Raw genomic sequence first — 23,280 nt, 5'->3', positions numbered from 1 at the left:
GGCCTGCCTAACATTATTGTTGAGACTGATTCCAAAATTTTAGCTAAAGCGATTGATGAACCACACGCCAACTCATCTTGGAACATCTGGTACAACCTAGGTGTTATCCAGCAAATGCGCGAGAGCCTTAATATCAAATTCAACCACATTTTTAGGGAAGGGAACTCGGCGGCTGATGCATTGGCTAGACGGGCCAGTAATGGATGCCCAAACAGAATTTATGATTCCTGGTCAGTTCTACCCAGGCTAGTGAAGGGTACCATTGTTTTAGACAATGCTGGCATCGGGGCTATTAGACTCTCATGATCTAGAAATCCCCTTCTCTCAGCTGCTGCCTCCGTTCCTTCCTGCCAGGATTTCTCCTTTTTTTTTGTTTGTTTGATTGTCTATACGAGCGAGGCCCGAAACCTTTTTGTCGGGGCCCGCTTGACAAACTGTATAGTTTCTCTGGATCAATGAATTTGTGACTCCGGTCCACTTAAAATAAAAATAAAAAATAAAAAATAAAAAAAGGCCACTTGTGAAGTACAAAGGTAGAGAATTTGATGTTTTAAACTAATGAAAATTGAAAGCTCGTGAATCATAGTAGCATGTTCTCTTATTGATGACATGAAACATATTGTCAATTTCAACTTCAAATGTGCCTACACTTGAATTGATATTTTGAATGGTATACATTATTTTTTATAAATTGGTCCACTTTATGATTGGATCTATCATATTTTTTTGTTTGTCCAATAATAATGTTGGTGTGCATATTAGATGAGTTGAATGTGAGACACATACTGCATATGCTACAACTTTCAACTTTTCAATTTATTGTAAAGAAAAAAGAAGAAAGAGGGCAGCAACGTGGTTTCTCTTGTAATAGTATTCACTATTTGGTAAAATCCAATTCCTCGAGGAATTTTGGCGTAAAAATCCCAAATTTATTATAGAACTTGAAAGGTAATTATTTCATATATTAACATTAGCCAACATAATGACCAAAATCAATAATGATGGACGGTGACATTGAACTTGATCACTGCATTGAGAGTGGGAAGATCCAGATAGACCGTCTCTAAGACTGCATGGCCCTGAGCATAACGGAACAAGCCAGTCCCAGCAACCACAGAAACCTCCCTATACTTCAGAAAGAACCTATCAGCCCCTTGGATTTCTAGAGTGCTACCATTGTACTTCTCATTGGTAAAGACAACAGAGAATAGAAGGTGGAGATCGGATCCATCCAAGGCTGAGTTCACGTAGATCCCTTGTGCCCGTCCAACTTGCTTCGATTGCCGATCTGGGCCGTCTGTTACGGCATCGTCCACCACCATGATGGTTCCAAAGTTTAGGACGCTCGATAGGGTGCCGTTGGTCCCAGCCACCGGGACGGAGGTCGCATTACCAGTCTCCCAATCTTGAAGGTAGAATACCATGTGGGTCTCCTTTGGGCCCAAGATCTGGCCATCCAAGCCACCCATCATGGTCATGACAAAAAATAGCACAAGCAATTTCACTAATGTGATTAGGGCTATTGGTGCATGAGACTTAGCCATTTTGGTCTATGAAGTTGGTACACTTGAAGTTGATGCATAGAGAAGATATTTATAAGGGAAGGGAGATTAAGATGTTTTTATCTTTATTAACATTGTTTTAGAAGAAAATACAGGTAACAGCATTTCATGACAGCTTCTAATGGTTTGGAAATGGAGAGGTTCTCTCTAATACCATGCACAGGTGCACGTGCCAATGTGTGAGATCTGAGCTCTTCATATTGGAAATAATGCTTAGATCATCTGCCTCTAAACAAAAGGGCTTTCTACTTCTCAGGTGGGCCAGAAGATGTGGTGCACCGTTAGAAATTTTTGTAGCTGTTGATTTGTTTTGTATTCTGTGGTCCATCTGAGGTGTGAAAAGGCCTGAATTTTAAAAAAGAAGATCCAAACGGTGTAAGTGACCTGATGGAAAGCTCAGATCTTGCACAACTATTTCATACTGGAACGTAGTCCTGCGTGTGCACGGTCCAGTTTGCGTGTGGAAAACCATTAGCAATAGGTGACAAAGAATGGGATTGTTGCCTTAATTGTCTTGGAAAATCAGAAATTAGTATTTTATAACACAGAGGAGAATTCATACACTTCATGTATGTGTCTCTGAGAATTGGAATAAGGTCCAATGCCATAAGGACATTAGGTTTGCGGTCTGCAAAATAGGGGGCCATGTTTCAGAGTAGAGTATTCAGAGGATGGGAGTTGCCTGTGCCCCCAACAGGGGAAGTTCCTGCAGTCGGAAGCTATGTGAGGCTCGTAGAGATTCCTGTGACAAATCTACTCCGTCTATCAGTTTCTAAGGACCACAAAACGACAGTAATCTAAAAAAACAGGCAGATCAAAAACTCGGGTTGGCCACACCACACGAAAAAGCAAGATTTAAAATGTACACCATTGAAACATTCCTGGAGGCCCTTGATGTTTGTATGCCACCCTAACCGTTCATAGGGTTGTTGCCACTCATATAAACTGTAGTAAGATGGTAGACCACAACATAGGAAACATTGGTGATAATATTGGATGCCCACCAATAAAAACTTCCTAGAGCCCACCATCTTGATTATTTGCTATCCAACCTGTTGATAAGGTTAAACAGACCTAGATGAAAGAGAAATATTATGCTTAATCCAAAACTTTTTGTGCCCACGAGGAGTTTTAATAATCGATCACAATTGTTTCATATGGTGTGGTCCACATGAGATTTGGATTTGCTTCATTTCTGGGCTCATTCCCTAAAATGAGCTGGGAAACGTATGGACGCCGTTGATATGCAAATCATACATCAAGGTGGGCCGCATATGGCCACTCCTTTTCCGCTACCTTCAAAATGGTAGTCATTTCTATTACCCTACATTTATTTATTTATAAATAAGAGAGGGAGGGGGAGATGAGAGGACCCAACCCTTTGGTTGAGTCAAGAATCCATCTATAACGGCGGGGCTCACCTTGATGAATGTGTGCTCGGCTTTGCGGTGTGCACATATACTTGCACACGTGGAAACCATGGTTCAAAGTGTTGTATTCACAATGGTATATCTATAAGAATTCTATAAGGTGGGCCTTATTGGTCAAGAGTTTGGATTGCCCTAAGGATTGGATGGTGTGATCGAAAATACCAATGGACTCCACTCAGCTCTGATACATCTAAAATCGCGTAAGGAGTAATGCGCTACAAAGTGTTTAAGTTGGACTAGGATTATCAAATTCGTGTGGAGCCTTAGGGAGAGAAGTTTTGATGGGTTTCAAACCCCTCAACCCTCTAAGTTATATAAATAGGGCTCAATCCTTGAGTCTACGTACAACAAAAGCTTTCATTCCCATCACAGTGCTTCTCTAAAGGTGTAAGGTGTTGAAGACTCAGTTGTAATGACCTTAAATTTTCGTTGAGAGAGAGTTTGAGGGATTGACTCAAAGGGAAACAGAAGAAAAACAGATGAGAGATAAAAAAAATAATAAATAAATAGATAAAGCCTAGAAAAAGAGAGGAGATTCTAAGAACATATAAACACATAAAGTTTATTAGTTTTTGTCCATCGTATATGCTTTTTTAAATAGGGGTTTTGTTGGTTGATAGTTTATCAGATAATTAGAAAATGATATACGATAAATACCATAGCAATTTGGTTTATAGACTCAGATTGATCTTCCTTATATGTGATCACAGAAATCCCTTATGAGATACTAAATGAAAATTAATAATGCATGTAATGATGACCTGGGATTTTGGTGCACATGTGTGTACATGTATGCGTATATTTGCATTCATCTGAGAATTTTCTATTTATCTTGTATCTTTTTCCATTTTCAAAGGTTTAATGCATAACACACAATAATAATTATAAGTTTGCTGAACTTTAAATACAAGCGCTGCATGGTCTATGCACATGATGAAGATATGCTAAACACAAACGTACGCAGGGCCCTGCTATTCACATGCAAGAACACATGACAATATAGCATAGCTCTGCTAAATTTGATGCGTACATCATGTGGGGCCCACTGATTGGATCTTATAGCTTAAAGAGAGTGCCCTTCCATTCCTCAAGTGGACAAGAAAATGAACAGCTAAGACAATTTTTTCTCTATCCACCCGATGGAAAGCCAGTTCTTGCACAAATGTACCACATTAGCACGTTTTCATGTGTGTGGATGGCCAGGATCAAATGATCAAAGTTATTGACGTTATGCTTCGATTGCAATCTTGTATACAACGATGACTTCCTCTCCATTGCATAGAAATCCAAAATTGGATTAGCCCAAAAACTCTAGAAATCTTCTCTCTGTGTAGTAAACAAAAAAAAAAAAAAAAAGCATAGCTTTGAAGGGAATGGAATGCAATTCCATAACACAAAGAAGGACCCATTTCTCTTCTCCAATTTCTTTCTTTATCTCACACAAGAAGTCGAGCACTCTCAGGCCCTTTTTTCTGATATATATGAACATCCTCCGTAGTCGTCGTCTCATCTTCTTCATCTTCATCTTCCTCGTGAGCGTGCTAAGAAGCTGTGATTTTGCATGTTTTGATGAACTTATCGGAGAAATCTACGTATTTCGCCCACAAAGGCCTGAGCTTCGGGAATGCAATCTCCAGCCACGGCTTAGCACGGCCGTTGAAATGAATAACGGCGGCGCTTTTAGCTTCTACGACGCTAGTGTTATCTTGATATCCAAGACCTAACATGTGCCAGAAAGGCTCGATGATATGAACGTGGCCGTGGAATGCGATCAAACCCGGTGGCAATGTTCCTAATTGCCACAGGCTCAGGTCTTCTTTCAAGTTCTGTGATAAACAAGAAAACCAAATGAAAAAAAAAAAAAATCTAAAAGAAATTGTGAAAAGATAATATGATGCCAAAAGAAATTGTGAAAAGATAATATGATGCATGTTCAAAAGGTCTAAGCTTTTTCTATGATGGGCCACGTTGTTTAGATCATCTGGCCCAATAATCATGAAAAGATTTGCGGCTGTGATCGACTCGTTTGGTCCTGAGTCGAGTTAGGGCTGATATGGGCCCCACTCACCCTATTCTTGAAATCTTGCTCGTAAAGTAGGCAGTGTTCAAAACAAATGGACAGCCTGATTGATATTTTTCTAGCCGTGGATCCGTGGTGGGTGGGACCCACCGTGATGTATGTGGCTTATATCCATGCCGTCCGTTCGTTTTCAAAATTTATTTTTGGGATCAGCAGATTTAAATCTCAGGTGGACCATAACACGGGAAACAGTTGTAATGGACTATTAAAAACTTCTCGTGGGCCACGAAAGTTATCAACGGGTTGGATGGTGAATTTTTAATGTTGGGTGTCAGTTACGACTGTTTATTGTGGTATGGTCACCTAAGATTTTTGGATCTTCTTCGTGTTTGAGATCATGCACTAAAATTAGTTGTCAAAATGGATGAACGGTGTGGATTTAAGGAAAATATATCACAGTAAGCCCAAGTCCACATCTTGCTTTTTTTGGGAGTATCATGATAAATGCTCAGTTTGATATTTCAGGTATGTACGATGTTCTCAAAACCCAGACCCGACAGGCAGGTCGGACCCGTTTTGACCCGAACCCGTGGCCTTTCAGGATCTAGTCACTATATGACCCGTTTACGGATTGGGACTGCTCCATCGCACATGTTTTCCCTTCTAACCGTTGAATTGTTCGACCCGGACGGTTTGGGCCTAATGGACGGTTCAGATTGATATATTGGACTGTCTATGTGTCCCCATGTATCCAGGAGGAAGATAGAAAACGGGAGGTTATGCCCACATGCATGTATTCACCTGCTCCTCTAAGCACGCCTTTGCATTTTCCGATATGGCATACGTGTGGAAGATCTGAGCAGTCCATTAAGGTGTCCCCTCTGACCGTTCATTGATTCTATGCACTGTGGCCCACCCGATGAACTGTTCAGACCTTGCACGTGCGACACAATAGTATGTGCACTGGCATGTAATGAAGACAGCTGCACACACGTGTGGGCTTAGTAAATCTCCAATTACATTGGATACTTGTAAGCCTAGCTTTAAAGGCCCATGACCAGCCAGTATTTTTGTGGGCCTCCACTATTTTGGTGGGCCTGTGATTGTTGGCCCAGACCCAAAATAGAATCTTCAATGATATTTAGCTTACCTTTTGAAGCCAATAATGGTATGTTTGGCTTATATTTGTCTTCCTCCATGCATCAAGATCAAAGATATTCATCCCATAGGCCCACGCGCACTCATCGGGATTGAAGTTTTCTGCAATCAAGGGATGGGAGAAGTTCAAATAGCTCTTGAGTCTCTTCGACATGACGAACTTGTCGTCGCCACTGCATGTTTCCACGGCCCCATTAACGTTTCCTTCGAGATCGATGTCCCACAGCAGCGACAGATCGCTCTGGATGACGATATCGTCGTCGAGGAAGACTACCTTCTTGAGGCTAGGAAACAGCTGCATTGTTCAAAATTTCTAGAAATGTTAGCTTCTCAAATACAAGAATGAAATAATGAAAGGCTAGGAATGGGTGGGCCAGGAACTTGATTCGGGCCCATGTTTTCAACTGTTGGGCTGCATCTATTGTACATTTTGATTTATATGGTCCTGGGCCTGGCCCATAAACGAAATCCGCGTCCGTCCAGAGCGGAATCAGCGGACTAGCTGTTACTCGGGTAACACTTTAGCAGGTGTAACCCTAACCGTGTGGGGCCCACATTGATGCTTTTATTTGTATATCATTGCCGTCCATATGTTTTTCCATCTCCGTTTACAGCTCAATCCCAAACCTTAAGAAGATCCAAATCTAAGGGAGACCACACCACTAGAAAAAAGAAATGATAAATAACCATTAAAAACATTTTGTGAGCCACAAAAGCTTTGGATGAAGCTGATATTTGTATTTTACCTTCATCCAGTTATTCTTGACATTATTAAAAACCTGGTAAATAAAAGTTAAAAAACCTTAAGATGGGCAAAAATGGTGAGGCACTCAAACACCACTGTTTCATGTGGTGTGGTCCACCTGAGATTTTGATCTTCTTAATTTCTGGTAAAAACATCCTAAAATAGGCTGGAAAAACAGATGGACGGCGTGGATATAAAACATATCATCAAGGTGGGCCCATAGTAAGGTCAACACCTGCTAAGGTGTTACCCCCATTCTAGCCTTTGCACCATCAGGTGCTAACCTGGCACGTCTTCTCTTCTCTAGATATAGGTTTGTTGAGCCCGTAGGCACATAGAGCATTGACCATCCACATCCAAGCACACGTGCCAAAAAAGACACGTGTGCAAGACCAAGCGTTCCATCTTTACCGGCCCACATAGATCTTCCCGCCTAAAATAGGAGACCACCGGGCTGGTGGTCGGTGCTCTGTGGACCCTACAGTGATGTATGTGTTTCATCCATTCCGTTCATCCATTTTTAAAGATAATTTTAGAGCTTAATACCAAAACGGAGAGGGATATAAATCTCAGGTGGACCACACCACAGGAAAACAATAGTGATTGGATATCCACCATTAAAATCCTACTAAGGCCCACTGTATTGTTTATTTGACATTTGATTAGGTCATACAGACCCAGATGAATGGAAAAAACAAAGATAAGCTTGATCTAAATCTTTTATGGCCCCCAAAAACTTTTTAATGGTCAACGTTCATTCAAAACTGTTTCCTGTAATGTGGTCCACTTGATATTTGTATTGTATTTAATTTTCGGTCTCATACTATAAAATGATCTAAAAAAATAGATGGACGGCATGGATGAAACAAATACATCATGGTGGGTCCCACAGAGCACCGACCATCAGCTATTGGCTGATGGCAGGGGGAGTAGCCAATCCGTTTCCCTAAAATCAGTGCATTTGACTCCTCATTTGGGCCACGTTGTACAAAACAAACGCATGGACAGATATTAGCCGTCCATTTGACTCCTCAGGAATCAAAACCTCCTGATTTTATAACCAGAATATCTAATCAGTGATCCACACCATGAATAATTCAACCTGACTGAGTCAGACCTATTTAAACCGAGTCAAACTGAGTCGTGACTCGGCTCTAGATGAACACAGCTCTAAACGCGTGTGGGCTTAACAAACCTCACATAATGAAATAGCTAGCTTGAAATCCTCACCTCTGGTAGATGTATACGTATATGATTCATCACCGAGTTATACTTCGGACTCAACGCTTGCAACTTAGACGCAATCACATACGGTTTCTCAGTCGCATTCGCTACAATCGCTGATGACCCACCTCGAAACTGAGATCGGACCCGTTGATCTTTCTCCATTGCTTCCAAAACAGGGACCCGTCCTTTCGAAAACCAATCGAAATGGTGCAACGCCTTCACTTCGATGATAGCCGGGTTTAACGGGTGTAACGAGAACCATGCATGCATGGTTGCATACGTCTTTCGGTCTGTAACTAAATGCAGGACGACCTTGTTGGGGCGGAGGGAGTTGGAGACTAGAGAGGCGGCGACGACGGAGGCTGCAAGGACGTTGTCGGAGGCGAGGACGAAGTGGAAGAAAGAGTTGTCGACGAGGTACGGTACGCACTCCGGCGCAGGGAGAGGGAGGCGTGCGCCGGCGTTGTTGGAGTGTTCGTTGGCTAACCTAAGGGCTAGGCAGTGGAGTTGTTTGGGGATGCTGCTGGATGCCACGTGGCGGTATAGATATTCTTGGATTTTGGCTGTCCGAGTCTTCTGTTCTAGGAGAGTGACCTGAGTGAAATGGGTGGTTAGAAATTGAAGTATGATTGCTAACTCGTCCGAGTTGACTCAGACTCAGTCAAGTCAACTCGGCATGCAGGCCAAGCTTATATAGAAAAGGCCCAAAGATTTTATTGGCCTGAAGTATTATTACCAATATCTACACCGTTAATCTGTTTTAACAGCTTATTTTAGGATATGTTACCAAAAATGAAGCAGATATAAGTTTCAGGTGGGCCACACCATAGGAAACAGTGGTTATTGATCATTAAAAACCTTTTGTGAGCCACAAAAGTTTTGGATCAAGCTGATATTTGTTTTTTTTTTCTTTCTTTCATCTAGGTCGATGTGACCTTATGAAGAGGTTGGATTGTCAGTAAACATGATGGTGGATGATAGGAAGTTTTTAATGGTAGGTGTTCAATGACCACTGTTTCCTGTGGTGTGGTCCACCTGAAATTTGTATCTGCTTTATTTTTGAGACCATGTTCTAAAATAATCTGAAAAAAACTGATGGACAGCATGGATATACAATCGATACATCAAGGTGGTACCCCACGGTCAGGATCTCACCCTCGTTCCCAGCCAGGTACCTCGATTGAGAATCCCTCCCCTGGTGAGGACTGGTTTTTTTTCTTTTTTGTTAAAAATAATAATAATAATAATAAATAAATAAATAATAAAGAAAAAAAACTTGTTAGTACACCCACGGTCAGTTCACACTCCTCTTTTAGCCACCCTTCCTAGGGAATCGATGCCAAGACCTCAGTATCAGTATCCTCAATCGATGCCAAGACCTCAGTATCAGTATCCTCTTGTTTCAGTAGCATTGAGGTGGCCCACTAGATTGAAACATGATTAAAATGCTAAAACGTGAAACATAAGCTAGTAGTACTGGTTTCAGTCTCCATCTCAGTCCAGCAATGGGCTGGACCCGGGCCTCAATTTTGAACTATCCGGCAAGGTCTTCTAGATGGATCCATTCTCATATTTTCGATTTTGATGGGCCCAGGCCAGGCCCACTTCTAGGCTTAATGCCAGTGGCACTTTTAAAATGCTATTTCAAACTATGGGACTGCCTGTCCTTGATCTAAGCCTTACTCGAGTGGGCCCCACTTGGTGGATGCCTTTTTCATAAAGAAGAGGAATGAATGGTTCAGATGAGACTAATCAACGCTTTACATTCAATGCACACATGTGGACCATCTGATGGTCAGATCAGTTTGAATCCAAAGATAAAGAATCTACACCTTAGAATCCGGAAGGTTGATCTATATCCACAACAAGATCCGTTAGAAGGGATTCTAAGATCTAAATTAGTTATAAAGCACTCCATATCTATACACATCTAGCGCATGCATATGAGATCCAGGCCGTTCATCTGTTTCACCGTACCATAGATAGCATACCATTCAGATGATCTTAGCCATGGATTGGAGGAATATCAACAAATGGTTAAAATTCCTACAGTGGACCGTTATGATCACCAAGGATCCTCCTATCAATGGCTAGAAATGGTTTCACTTTGACTAGCTTACATCAAACGAAAGAACGAAAGAGAGAATCAGATTTACCATAGCTTTTAGCCTTAAAGCAAAGGTTTTAGCATCAGATCTGTTGCTCTTCATTTCAGCTACAAACTCTTCAAGTGATTGTGGGACATCCGCCGTACTACCTTTTATTTCGGTGCTCCCGCTTTCTTCCAAAACTCTATAGATCTCTTCCGGTACCTTCAACATTTATCAACAACAACAAATTCACCTTTTCAAATTTACAAACAGCGAAAAGGATGGGTAACTCGCACGAGTACACCAAACTATAGTCCGCAGGGCATCCATTGTAGATGCACCAAAAGGTTTGGTAAGCCATCACATTCATGATCATGGATTGGTGACTCGGATGAGTCAGATGCGAACTATCCCAGCTGACTCAGCCTCAGCCCAACACATCTGTATGGACCCCACCAATCACCCAGCTGAGTCACCCGACTCGGTCGAGTCGAGTTTTGAATCCAAGCTTATGATTCTAAAGTAACACTTATAACAATTGGTGGACCGGCTGGGATTTGCGAACCATTCACATCCAACCACCAAAATTCCATTACTTGAACGGTTGAGATTGACCAATGGGTACATTTTTTTTTCACATCAGAATTGCAATCTATAGCAAGGCCCAGAAAATGAACCGTTTTGATTGCCAAAGGTGGGCCCCACGTGTGGCATAAGTCCGGAGGGACTAGCAATAGGATTGTAGGTTGGACTACTAAACTATTGAAAAAGCCTTCTTATCTAAAACCTTGTTATTAGGATTTAAATACAATTTTTAGAATTTGGATTTTGAAGATTACTGCTGATTCAAGCCTTCTTCCCCAAAACCTTGGTCCTAATCTTTTCCCAACGCATCCTACATGAATTCAAGAACAATACAAAGTTAGAATTATTCAATTAAATATTGTTTTTGTTATCAAAAAAAAATTTAATTAATTTAAATAAATTTACCTTATTTATTTAATTTTTACAATAATAAAACATGTGAAAATTCTCAATCTTTTTGTTAAGGCTTGATAGGGTGTACTCATATGCATCATAGCTAAGACACAACCTTACTTTAAGAAGATTAAATTACTCCAAGTAGACCACTGATATGCCATGTGATAGTTAATAAGAAAATTGGCATTTACCATATCAAATCATACATATTAAATAGGATCCAACGGTTGAATGAAAGCATACATTGCTACAATGCATAAATGTACATGTTCATCATAACTAGTATACATTCTAGCTTTTAAACCGCACAAGTGTGATCCAAATGCATGAGTTAGTAGTTGTTAGAAAATAATATGTTACCCATATTTTATCAACTTTAAATGTAATATGAGAGTTTAAAAGCTTGGATGTATACTACCTATAATACAGATAAATCCACTCTTTCAAAACCCATCTATGAACTGCTGTAACCTTTCCAATACACGTGGTGAATCGACAAATGGCATGGATGCTCCTTTTGGTGGGCGCTGCAACCGATTGACCAGACTATAATTCAGGAGAAATTTTCGTGATCCGTTCAATCTATCATCTTTTCATTTGAGGATGGTTATCCAACACTAGAGATAATTTATAGAATTGTTGCATATTGCAAATTACATGACATGATTGTTCAATCAGCATTTCACAAATAAAATAAAATTTTAAAAAGTGTTTCTCCAACAAGCAAAGGTTTGTGGCTTAGACTGCTAGAATAATCTTTTTTTTTCCTTTGCAACTGCTAGAATAATCAATAAAATGCCAGGGCTAATTCAAATCCAGAATGGGCCATCATCACATTTGTTGGTGATGGGAGGTATACACATCTTATTTTTGATCTCAAACATTTGATATCTATGTGGCCCTATCTGGGAATAAGGCCAATCCACTCATCAACCAGGCCAGATTCATGAACTGTGACAAACATATCTGAACTTTGGAAGTATATATCGGTATATTTTTGTGGAAAATTCATAAAATGATATTATAGCGAGGACATTGCAAGATTTTTTAATTTTTGGCTGTTTTAATTTTTCACTATTATATCATGAGGAAATCTCCATATTTTCAAAATATTGGCAGTTTTAATTCTTCCCTATTATATCTCAAAGTTAATTATCACAATGTGAAGAAAATAAATATTTAAAATCTTAAATTTATTCAATTTTACTCATTTAAAATATATATATATATATATATATAACTTATTTATTAATTTACAACAAATACTTTCAATATTTTATTTTCAGCAAGATTTTCTGATCACATGGCAAGAGAAGGACAAAATCTTAGAATCTCCCAATGAATTTCCATGATATGTGGTGGCACACACATGCAAGTGAGGTCGACAAAACTCACTAGTACCGGTATAATCATTATTTTCAATGCTATCTTTATCATTAGTGCTTTTTAGTGGTATTGAATGTGAGTGTAAATAAAGGAGGGGATATAGTCAACACAAGCTGATGATTATTTTTATTACATAAAACAATTAAATTACATAACATTCCTCATTTGCCATAGCTAAATATATAGTCCTTTTTAGCAAGTGCCTGTACATCAAACCATCACAATGGGCCACTTGTCTCGATTGATCATAGCCTACAAATTCTACTAATTTAAAGCTTCCTGTTTATTAAAATCCAATTCTAAGATGGTTAAGACCATTCCATACACTCTAACTTAAGTAGATATTTTTAAAAAGACATTTTAAAAATTTTTTTAAAAAAAAGGAGTTACTCTTGAGTTTCATTGACTGGAACTCCATTGAAATACCAGGACTCGATAATATTAGCAGCAGATATTGATTTAAAAAAATCCAAGTTGTGCTGAGTATCATCGAGTCAGGTGGAACAAATTAACCCTATTGACTGCCGAGTTTTCCGTCTTGACGAAGTCTGGTCGAGTCGTCTGAACTCAGCTGAGTCAAACTAGTATTTTAGAGTTCTTATGATAGATTTCCATCAGTACGAGTGTTCTTGATTTTGGCCAATCAAATGGGAGGTTCAGATTGATGTAGACATTTATAGACCCAGTTATACTCTATAGTTTCTATACATAGGAAACATCTATTTTTTTACCATTTATACACTATACTCCAAATCTCAGAATATAATAAGATATTGTCTTCCATTACTGAAAATCCATGCATTTATAGATTAAACCAAAGAACAAATGAGAATACAAAAAACAAATACACCCATTGCATCGTACCTATCGACGAACATTTCGTTTCTCCGTCGATCGTATCCATGGCCGTCAACACGAACACGAACCGAAGCAAGAATGTCAACAGCAGCAATGAATAGAACACCATCCGATAAGAAACACGCCGCGATCCAACCTTCACTTTGATGAAATCCCTGACTCCTTTGCCTGGTAAAACTGTTACGTGCCGCAAGCTCGGAGAAATATGGAGCTGCATTTTGGTCTATAGAGGAAAAGACAGAATGTAATGTTATGAATGTAGAAATCTTGGATCTTTGGAGCAGTAGGAGGATTGTTTGGATTGAATTTGAGAAACCCAACTCAAGAATGGTGAGAAAATGTTTGGAATGCTGTAAAAGGAAGGGAGTTTAGGTGATGAATGTAGCTATCGGTTACCTACCATTGCTTAGTACTGAGGCGATGTTGCGCCGTTGTTCGATGTATTTCCGAGCAAGAAATTGTATGTTTGGCGAAGGTTGTTTGAGAAAAGGACTTTCGACTGAGAGAAATCAGGTCGATTCGGTGGAGATGGAATAGGGGACTTTATTTTTTAGGACTGGTTTGGTGGTCTGCAGGACTACCCAAATTTGTATTCCTTAGAAAATTGATGGTATTATCCATAGGCCAGGATAGGATTTGAGACATGATTTCTAATTGGGCTTGAGAATTAGGTTCGGACCCAGATAGTGCAATACCCATGCCTTTGATTTGAGACCCAAAACTAGACCTCGCAATAGGTCGGGTTTGATCTAAAAAATGAGGCAGATCAAAGGCTCAGGTAGACCACAACAGAAGAAATTATCACTGTTCAAACTTTTCTAGGGCCCACGTGATGTTATTTGCCATCTAACCTATTCATGAAGTTACATGGACCTGAATGAAGAGAAAACACAAATATCAGCTCCATCCAAAACTTCAATGGCCTCCAAGAAGTTTTCAATGGTAAGATTTTTAATCCCCATTGTGTAGTCCACTTGAGCCTTCTCATTTTGGGGCTGATACCCTAAAATGATAGTAAAAACTTAATGGACGGTGTGGATAAGACCCATACATCACGGTGGCCACTCAAAGCTCCTGCCCGTTCTGAGCTGGAGACTGGCGGGGGTAGGACGCAATCCGTGTCCGTGACTACGGTCAATCCAATCCCAACTCATTTAACAGACAGGCAAAGAAATCTCGCCCTAACCTAACCCTACTTAAATTTCTTAAACCTGAGCCCAACCTAACCAATTTATTAGTAATTAATCAGGTCAGCTCAACATACCTGCCCTCCTTCAAATGCAGTTCATGGTTTCTTTCGTATGTATAAAGCAATATGGTTCTTGCTCTTTCACCATTCCTTCATAGACCATTGATCTTACCTTGATGGCATGCATTTATAAGGGATGGGCATACCTTTCTTTTGAGTTATGGGTCAGGTCATTCGGTGTAGCCATTGAGGATGTGCTATATGGGTGGGCTGGGTCAGGTTGGGTTGGACTAGACCCAGGCCCAACCCATTTAATTGTCATCAATGTGTCATCCATGATGTGGTCCACCAAATAAACGGTCCAGATCACCTGTGAGTGGGCCTCATTTATGGTGGAGGTCACACGTGCTACTGTTATGGTAGTCCAGCGGAACACCTGGCTTCTTCTATAAAATATTTTATAATGTGATCTTGGTTTTGAGAGAGAGAGAGAGATGGGAATGTGCTATCTGTTTTTTTAGCTTTTGTTTGGCTTGAAATGAAGGTTGCGGAAGGAAGAAAAAAGGTATATTTTTCATTCGATGAAATAGCGTTTATGAAGTGCATGTCATACCAAACACACCCCTAAAAATATTAAAAGATGGTGCAACACTGACTAAATTACAAACATCTCCTGATACCTTAACGAATTGACAACGAAGCTGTTGTAAATGTCAATAGTGCCCCTCGTTCCCTTCACCTAAAGTACCTTACAGATACCATAACAGGACCACATATCTAATGTCACCTGGGGACTTTAAGGGCCAATGTGGCACTTCCTAGATCTTGGGCACTCATTTGGCAGCTGTGGTCAAACCTCAAATTAAGGTATGGTTGGAGTTGGGTCCTATAGTACTTTTACTTAGCCTAATTGGATTATTCTAATCTTGCCTGATTCTAACCTCACTCTTACTCCCGCGGTACACATTTTTATTGGATAAATAGGTAATAATTACTTTTAAAGGGTGTTTGTTTGAGAGGAAAATAATTACTATAGGTGCATGGTATTAAAGAGGACTTGGGTATCGTTAAAATCCATATGCCTCGCAATGATATGTGTGTTTGTGTGTGATCTATACTGTCCATGCATTTTGCCATTTCATTCTCGAGCATGTGTTCAAAAATGAGACATATTAGAAGCTCAAACAGACCGCACCACATGACACAGGAGTGTTAATGATGTTCGCTTCAAATTTGAAACCTTCTTAGGGCCCATGGAGATGTGCATCTAATCATCCAATGTGTTCATAAGATCACATTGACATATATGAAGAGTCTACACAAATATAAGCTTGATAGAAAACTTTCCTGGCTCTAAAAAAGTATTCAACATTAGGTATTTAATTCTCACTATTTCCTATGGCGCAGTCCACTTGAGCTTCAAATCTATCTCATTTTTGGGCGCATGACCTAAAATGAGCTAGCGGAAGGGATGAATGGCATGAATAGGATACATACATTACGGTGGGCCCCACAACTTTTACATGTGGAAATTGTTTGAATGTAATCTTCACGTGTAATCTTTGCAAACAAGCTGCTGTCAATGTCAACCTGGCAATTGCTAATTGTAAATACATGGGTAATAATGATTACTCATTTACCATCAAATCAAACTCCTTAAAGACCTTGATCAGTTTTGGATGGCTTCAGTTGACCATCAGGTATTTTGATCTCGGTTTCAAGTTGGATTCAAGATAAATAAGAGGATTTACATGCTCAGGTCAATCGATGATGGATTAAATCACACCCATATATTATTTTGATATATAAATGGGCTCTTTTTTATAATTTAATTTGTGGTTTGTGTTGGAATATATATCTTTTTATCCTACGAGATATATATATATATATATTCTATTGATGCTCTGCTCTTGTACATGTATGGAATTGATGTAATTTGAATGGATCTTATTGAGGGACTTCTTTAATCCTTGTTTAATTCATCGAAATTCCTGATAAATAAATAAATATGTCATTACGGCAATTTTATCAATGCCAAAATCAAACATAATTATGGTGGGTCAAATGCATATGCATTTAGGAAATAAGGAATTTTTAATCATGGAACTTTTTCATGTGATTATTGGAAAAAAATTTAAATCAACTAATGAAAATAGTTTATTTTAGTAATAATTTAACATTGAACTAATATAAAAATGTAATCATTATTATTTTACAACTAATATACTAAATGTGAGAATCAATGGTAAAAAAACATTTGATTTCAGTAAACAAGCGAGTGATTTGCAATCATTATACAATTCGGGCTCTTTGTTTTTTAATTCACTGCTTATAAATACATATAAATAGATAATAATTATTTACTAATATAATTCTAGCCCCATTTTCAATATAAAGGTTGACAGGTTGCCTTTTTAACATTAATATCGAGAAGGGATGTGAATTTCATGTGGTGCCCACATACATGGCTTATCCACGTCATCCATTCATTCTCCTGGCCAATTTTAAGGCATGAGCCCAAAAATAAAGCTAATTCAGTGCTTAAGTGGACCATACAATAGGAAATAGTGGAATTTAAAGCATTAGTTTTGGATAAGCTGATATTTTTGGATCAAGCTTATATTTATGTTTTTCCCTTATCCATGCTTTTATGTCCTTATGAATAAGTTAGATGACAAATTAATAATTTTGCCAGCCTTAGGTGGTAAAACTTCCAACAGTGGAAGTTTACCACCACTGTTTGTTGTGTTGTGGACTATCTGGGCATTAGATCCGCGGCATTTTGGGCTCATGTCCTAAAATGTTATGGTAAAATGGATGGACAGCATAGATGGAGCCCTCAAATTTAAGCCAACCTTTTCCGAACCAATTTTTGAAGCTAAATATTCACCAGCTTTCAAACATACAAAAAGAATAATAATATGTAATTAATTACAAAATGGTTACTATGAAAATGAGTAATCAAATAACTTAATTTATATGTAATTCCGACAAATCAAACAGACCTTTTGTGGATGAAGGCAAGTTCATTTTAAATAACATTGTAAGGCCTAACTTATCCAATTCTTTATGTATCTAGAATATTCAACGGAGATGTGAAGATATCTTAATTCTATATGGTTTTCTTGTGGTGCTCATGCACGTGTGGTATTTCTTATTGAGGAATTGTCCTTACCACTCCCTTTATTTTTCTAAAATTTTCAAATGACATTTTAAAATTTTCAAATGACATTTTTTCATATAAAATATGTCATTGTTGTAATTAAAGAAATCCAGACCATCCAAAAAAAAGTAAAAGATTTCTCCCTTAGATTTTGGACCATTAATTATTTTATATTTAACTATCTAGGATTACTTCATCAGTGGAATTTTTCAGACTTGCTCAATCCACAATAGGATCTAGAAGTTGGACTGCACGGATAACTGTCCATCAGTGCCACATGTGAGAGGACTTGTCAACGACATTTCCTAAATGGTGCAAAACTAACACAGGAGTCTAGCTCTTCCTAAATACTGCATTGGGCCTGTTTGGATGGCCCTGAAGTCACTATTTCGCCCATCCGTACCACGAAGTATCACCGGATTGTGTGCGCGAGAATGTTTGGTTGGACAATGAAAACCCAGCTGAAATGGGACGCGGTTTGGCTAGTGTCGCTGCCACCAGCACGGTGGCTAGTGATAGGTTTTATCCATGCCGTCCATCCATTTTTACAGATCATTTTAGATCTTGATCCCAAAAATAAGGGGGAGATAAATCTCAGGTGGATCACAGCACAGGAAAACACTAGTGATTGAATGTCCACCATTAAAATCCTCCCAAGGCCCACTGTACTGTTTTTTGACATCCAATCTGTTAATTAGGTCATACAGACCTAGATGAAGGGAAAAAATAAAAATAAAAAAACAAAGATCAGATTGATCCAAAACTTTTATGGCCCCTGAGAAGTCTTTAATGGTGGACGTTAAATCAACATTGTTTCCTGTGATGTGGTCTACCTAAGATTGGGATATATCTCAATTTTTAGCTCATACCATAAAATGATCTAGAAAAATATGTGGACGGCATGGATGAAACATATACATCATGGTGGGGCCCACAGAGCACCGACCACTAGCCAATAGCTAGTGGCAGTGTCACTAGCCAATCCGCTCTCGCTGAAATGTAATCCTCAGAGTGGTTATTTGGTGTGCCATGAAAAGGTGGGCCGCAAATGATATATGAAGGTGATGGCTGGTTGGCTGAGATTATCCCATTGCTTGCTTGCCCCCACATGCACTGTTAAACACAGCTACCACCGCATGGGACATGTTCATCATGCACAAGGTGGGCCCCACATTGCAGATCAAGGCCGCCTACTTCACTACAAGCAGTCTACTCTTTAAAAAATAAAAATCTACGATTTACAAAGACTTGCCAACGGTCCAGATTCAACCAAGAATTGAGAAATGGTATTATGATCTTATAAGGGCGACTGGTGTAAGTTTCATGTGGTGGTGAAATGGGAAAACATCAAGAAAATACGGAATATTTTGGGACCACAATGAATGGCCATTATCGTTGCTGATGATTAGAGCCGGGCACGGGACGACTCGACTTCGAGTCAGGTCCGACTCATTCAGACTCGACTCGACCCGAATTGAATGGGTGAATCGGTCCGAACTGAGTAGGCTTCGCCCAATTCGAAGTCAAACTGAGTCGAGTTTGAGTTACTCAGTAACTCGAACTGGCTCGACCCGAAACTCAATCCGATCATATTTAACTCAATTTGAAATCCAACTTGACGCGGATTCGAGTATATATGTAATAAAAAAATTAATTAATTAATTTTAATAAATAAAAAAACTCTAATTTTTAAGTATATCTAACCCTACTTGCCGCACCCAATCCCAACCAAATCCCAAACTCTCTCTCTCTCTCCCTCTTTCATCCTTCTTTTCTTCCAAGCCTGACAGCCCCCCACCTTCATCACCACCCTCCTCTCTTTCCCTCTCTCTCTCCTCTCCCTCCCTCCATCTCTCCCTCCTCTTCCAAGCCCGGTATCCACCCATCAACATCACCACCCTCCTCGTCCTCTCTCTCTCTCTCCTACCCCCTCCCTCCCTCCCTCCCTCCCTCATCTCTAGATCCGAGTCAATGCAAACTCGACCTAATTTGGTACTTTTGACCAGGTAGGACTTAGTCCGGATTAGTCCAGGCTAGACCCCGATCAAGCATGTTGGACTCGGTGCCTAGAAAGTCGAGTTCGGATCAGGCCTATTTCAAAACCAGATCGAGCTGGGTCAGCCCTAACTCGGTACGACTCAACTCGATTCGCAGCTCTACTGATTATGGGCGGTCCCTGCTCGTACGAAAAATCATAAGTAGGGAGACGCGGTCTAGCTACTACGCTGCCAGTAGCTACTGGTCAGTGCTCCGTGGGCCCCACCATGATGTATGTGTTTTATCCACACCGTCCATCCATTTTTCAGATAATTTTATGGCATGAACCTACAAATTATTGAGATCCAAATCTCAAGTGAGCCACGTCACAGGAAACAGCATTGATTGAACGCCCACCGTTAAAAACTTCTCAGGGCCACAAAAGTTTTGTATCAAGCTGATATTTGTATTTTACCTTCATCCAGGTCTGTATGACCAAATCAACATGTTGGATGTCAAATAAACATTACAGTGGGCCATAGGACGTTTTTAATGGTAGACATTCAATCATTTCTGTTTCCTGTGGTGTCGCCCACCTGAGAGTTAGATCTACCTCATTTTTTGAATCAAGCCCTAAAATCATCTGAAAAAATGGATGGACGGTGTGGATAAAACACATACATCATTGTGGGGGCGCACAAAGCACCGACCAGTAGTCAGGTCCACTAACCCGATTAGCCAATATATTCAATACCAGAAAGTTGGATCCGACTTCTAAGGAGTTCGGATTCGGATACTCCTCCTATCCAATTGCCTCATATACCGGATGGATAGAATTAGCTAACGTGGAAAGAGTTTGGCCCATACTACATCTATAAATAGGCCCATCATATCAACGGTCTAGATCGCCATGTTACCGTTATGGAAGATTGAGTCACACGTGTGTAAAATGGATGTGGTGCATCTAGGGTTAGCAATGGATATCTTCTTGCAGGAGCGGATTAGCTGTTAGCGGGGTAACATCTTAGTGGGTGTTACCCTAACCGTGTGGGCCCACCTTGATATATTTTCTGTATATCCACGCCGTCCATATGTTTTCCCATCTTATTTTAGCGCGCAATCACAAACCTTAAAGAAGATCCAAATCTCAGGTAGACTACACCATTAGAAACAGTAACGAATGACCATTAAAAAAAATATGGCCACAAAAGTTTTGGATCAAGCTGCTCTTTGGATTTTCCCTTCATTCAGGTCTGCTTGACATTATCAAGAGATTGGATGGCAAATAAACATAAACAAAACCTTACCATTGTCCGTTTGGAATTTTTAATGGTGAAGCATTCAATCATCACTGTTTCCTACATTGTGGTCCACCTGAGATTTGAATTTGCTAAATTTTTAGTACAATGTATTCAAATGGGTTGGAGAAACGGATGGATGACATTTATATACAATACAACATTAAGATGGGCCCCACCGTATGGATAGCACCCACTAATTTGTTACCCGATAAACACCTAATCCACTCTTCTTCTTCTTTTTTATCAGGGTGATTTTTATTATAATAACCTCATAAGATGACCAAAAGATGAAAATGATTAATTTCTTTTGGAACTATACTTTTTTAGCTCGAGATGAGATTTTATTTTATTTTTTATTATTTTTTAACGGCATCCTACGGCCCTGGCTTGCAATAGAAGTTCGAAAAAGAGATTGTGAAACCCTAGGAACCACATATGGGCCCACTACTTGATAGATCTAATTCATTTGTTTGTTTCAAGGCATGCCGAGACATTGGAGGGCGTTGATGTCATCATCATTTAAGGCCCTCGTGACCCCAGATAGAGAGAACGGTGGCTTTCTTTTGGCTTTCTATGTTGGCATGATTCCTCTGATGTAGTCCATCCATAATGTCTTCTTCCCCGATTCTTGAGGTCATGCCCTAAAATTAATTTTCTAAGATAATGGTAAGATGGAATTTCAATGGAGATGTCTGATGGACCCCACGATATCATTTCGTAATCATATATGTGGGGTCGGACCCATGTTGCAACCCATTTCAGGGTTTTCGGAGCTTTGTTTTCTAGAGAGGGGGGACCACCACCACCAAATTGAGAGAGAGAGAGAGAGAGATAGAGAGAGAAGGTGGGACCACCAGTACCATCAAATAGAAGGAGAGAGAGAACCACCATCATTAAAGAAAGGGGTAAAAACCATTGCTTACACTTCCATGGGACCTACTCCGACAATCCTCCGACGATATTTACAGTGAAGGTACATTCATTTTGGAGATATTTTGAAGAGTTTCTCATAGAGAGTGTCATCTCGGCGACATATTGAACTTTTTCTTCATTCCAAGGGATCCATAGTGTGCATGGGGGATCCACATATCCACAGTATGCAAGGGTCCCCCTGCCCAGGTCAGATATACAGTGCATAGGAGAGATCCACACCCATACTCACATCTTCATACACATCCACATATTCAATTCAACATTCATATTATCCTCCACCATCAAGATGGGCCCCACAATAAGGGTAACACCCACTAATATGTTGCCTGGTAAACACCTAATCCACTCTTTTTTTATCAAGGGTCATTTTATAATAATCACCATATAGAATGACCAAAACATGAAAATGACTACTTTCTTTTGGGACTATACTTTTTAGCCCCAAGATGCGATTTTGTTCCTTTTATAAATGAAATAACCCTTCTACCCACCTATTGCATCGTATGGCCCTAAATTACAATAGAAGTTCAAAAAGGAGTTTGCAAAAACCAGAAAACCACATATGAGCCCATTACTTGGTAGATCTAATTCGTTCGTTTGCTTCGGGGCATGCTGAGACATTGGAGGACATTAATTTCATCTTCATCCGAGGCTTCTATGGCCCAAAATAGAGAGAACAGTGGCTTTCGGAGGATTTTCGGAATGGATTCCATGGAGGTGTAAGAAACGGTTTTAACCACTTTCTTCAATGGTGGTGGTTATTTCTTTCTCGATTTGGTGGTGGTAGTGGTTCCCTCCCTCTAAAAAAGAAAGCTCCAAAAACCTTAAAATGGGATGGAACGTGGGTTAGGCCCCACATAAGCTTACAGAATGATATTGTGGGGCCCATCGGGCATCTCCATTGAAATCCCATATGATCGTTACCTTGGGAAAATAATTTCGGGACTTGGGCCCAAGAATCAGGGAAGAAGACATCATGGCTATACCACACCATAGGAATCATGCTAATAAATAAAGACCTTCATTCCGAAGATATTTTGTAGAGTTTCTCGCAGAGAGTCATTCCAGCAACATATTAATGATTTTCTTCATTCCGACGACTAATTTACTGAGAAGATGTAAGAATACGTAGGGGGAAATCCACATTTCACAGGGAGGATCCACACACACACACACACACCCTAGGACAGATTTACAGTGAATAGGGGAGATCCACACCCATACTCACATCTTCATATACATCCACATATTCAATTCAAC

General features: G+C 39.7%; 2 protein-coding genes across 2 annotated transcripts; both read right to left on the bottom strand.

The window, feature by feature from the left end:
* Positions 1-992: 992 nt before the first annotated feature.
* On the bottom strand, positions 993-1,544 carry LOC131220166 (dirigent protein 2-like). The gene has a single exon (XM_058215129.1). The coding sequence runs from the start codon at positions 1,542-1,544 to the stop codon at positions 993-995; it is 552 nt and encodes a 183-aa protein (XP_058071112.1).
* Positions 1,545-4,200: 2,656 nt separating this feature from the next.
* Positions 4,201-13,800, bottom strand: LOC131221522 (probable galacturonosyltransferase 12). Its single transcript, XM_058216810.1, has 6 exons — positions 13,464-13,800; positions 11,072-11,127; positions 10,299-10,454; positions 8,146-8,736; positions 6,163-6,465; positions 4,201-4,818 (listed from the first exon to the last, which is right to left on the bottom strand). The coding sequence occupies exons 1-6, from the start codon at positions 13,672-13,674 to the stop codon at positions 4,534-4,536; spliced, it is 1,602 nt and encodes a 533-aa protein (XP_058072793.1). The 5' UTR covers positions 13,675-13,800; the 3' UTR covers positions 4,201-4,533.
* Positions 13,801-23,280: the final 9,480 nt, after the last annotated feature.

Source organism: Magnolia sinica, chromosome 12, assembly GCF_029962835.1.
Source record: "Magnolia sinica isolate HGM2019 chromosome 12, MsV1, whole genome shotgun sequence".
In the NCBI taxonomy this organism is placed as follows: Eukaryota; Viridiplantae; Streptophyta; class Magnoliopsida; order Magnoliales; family Magnoliaceae; genus Magnolia; species Magnolia sinica.
This window is presented reverse-complemented; position numbering and strand designations above follow the sequence as displayed.

Excerpts from the sequence above, each read along its gene's own strand:
- LOC131220166 (XM_058215129.1), bottom strand. The coding sequence starts at position 1,544 with ATGGCTAAGTCTCATGCACCAATAGCCCTAATCACATTAGTGAAATTG.
- LOC131221522 (XM_058216810.1), bottom strand. The coding sequence starts at position 13,674 with ATGCAGCTCCATATTTCTCCGAGCTTGCGGCACGTAACAGTTTTACCA. Across the intron at positions 11,128-13,463 it reads AACGAAATGTTCGTCGATAG|GATGCGTTGGGAAAAGATTA; the intron begins GTACGATGCAAT and ends GAATTCATGTAG. Across the intron at positions 4,819-6,162 it reads ACCATTATTGGCTTCAAAAG|AACTTGAAAGAAGACCTGAG; the intron begins GTAAGCTAAATA and ends TGTTTATCACAG.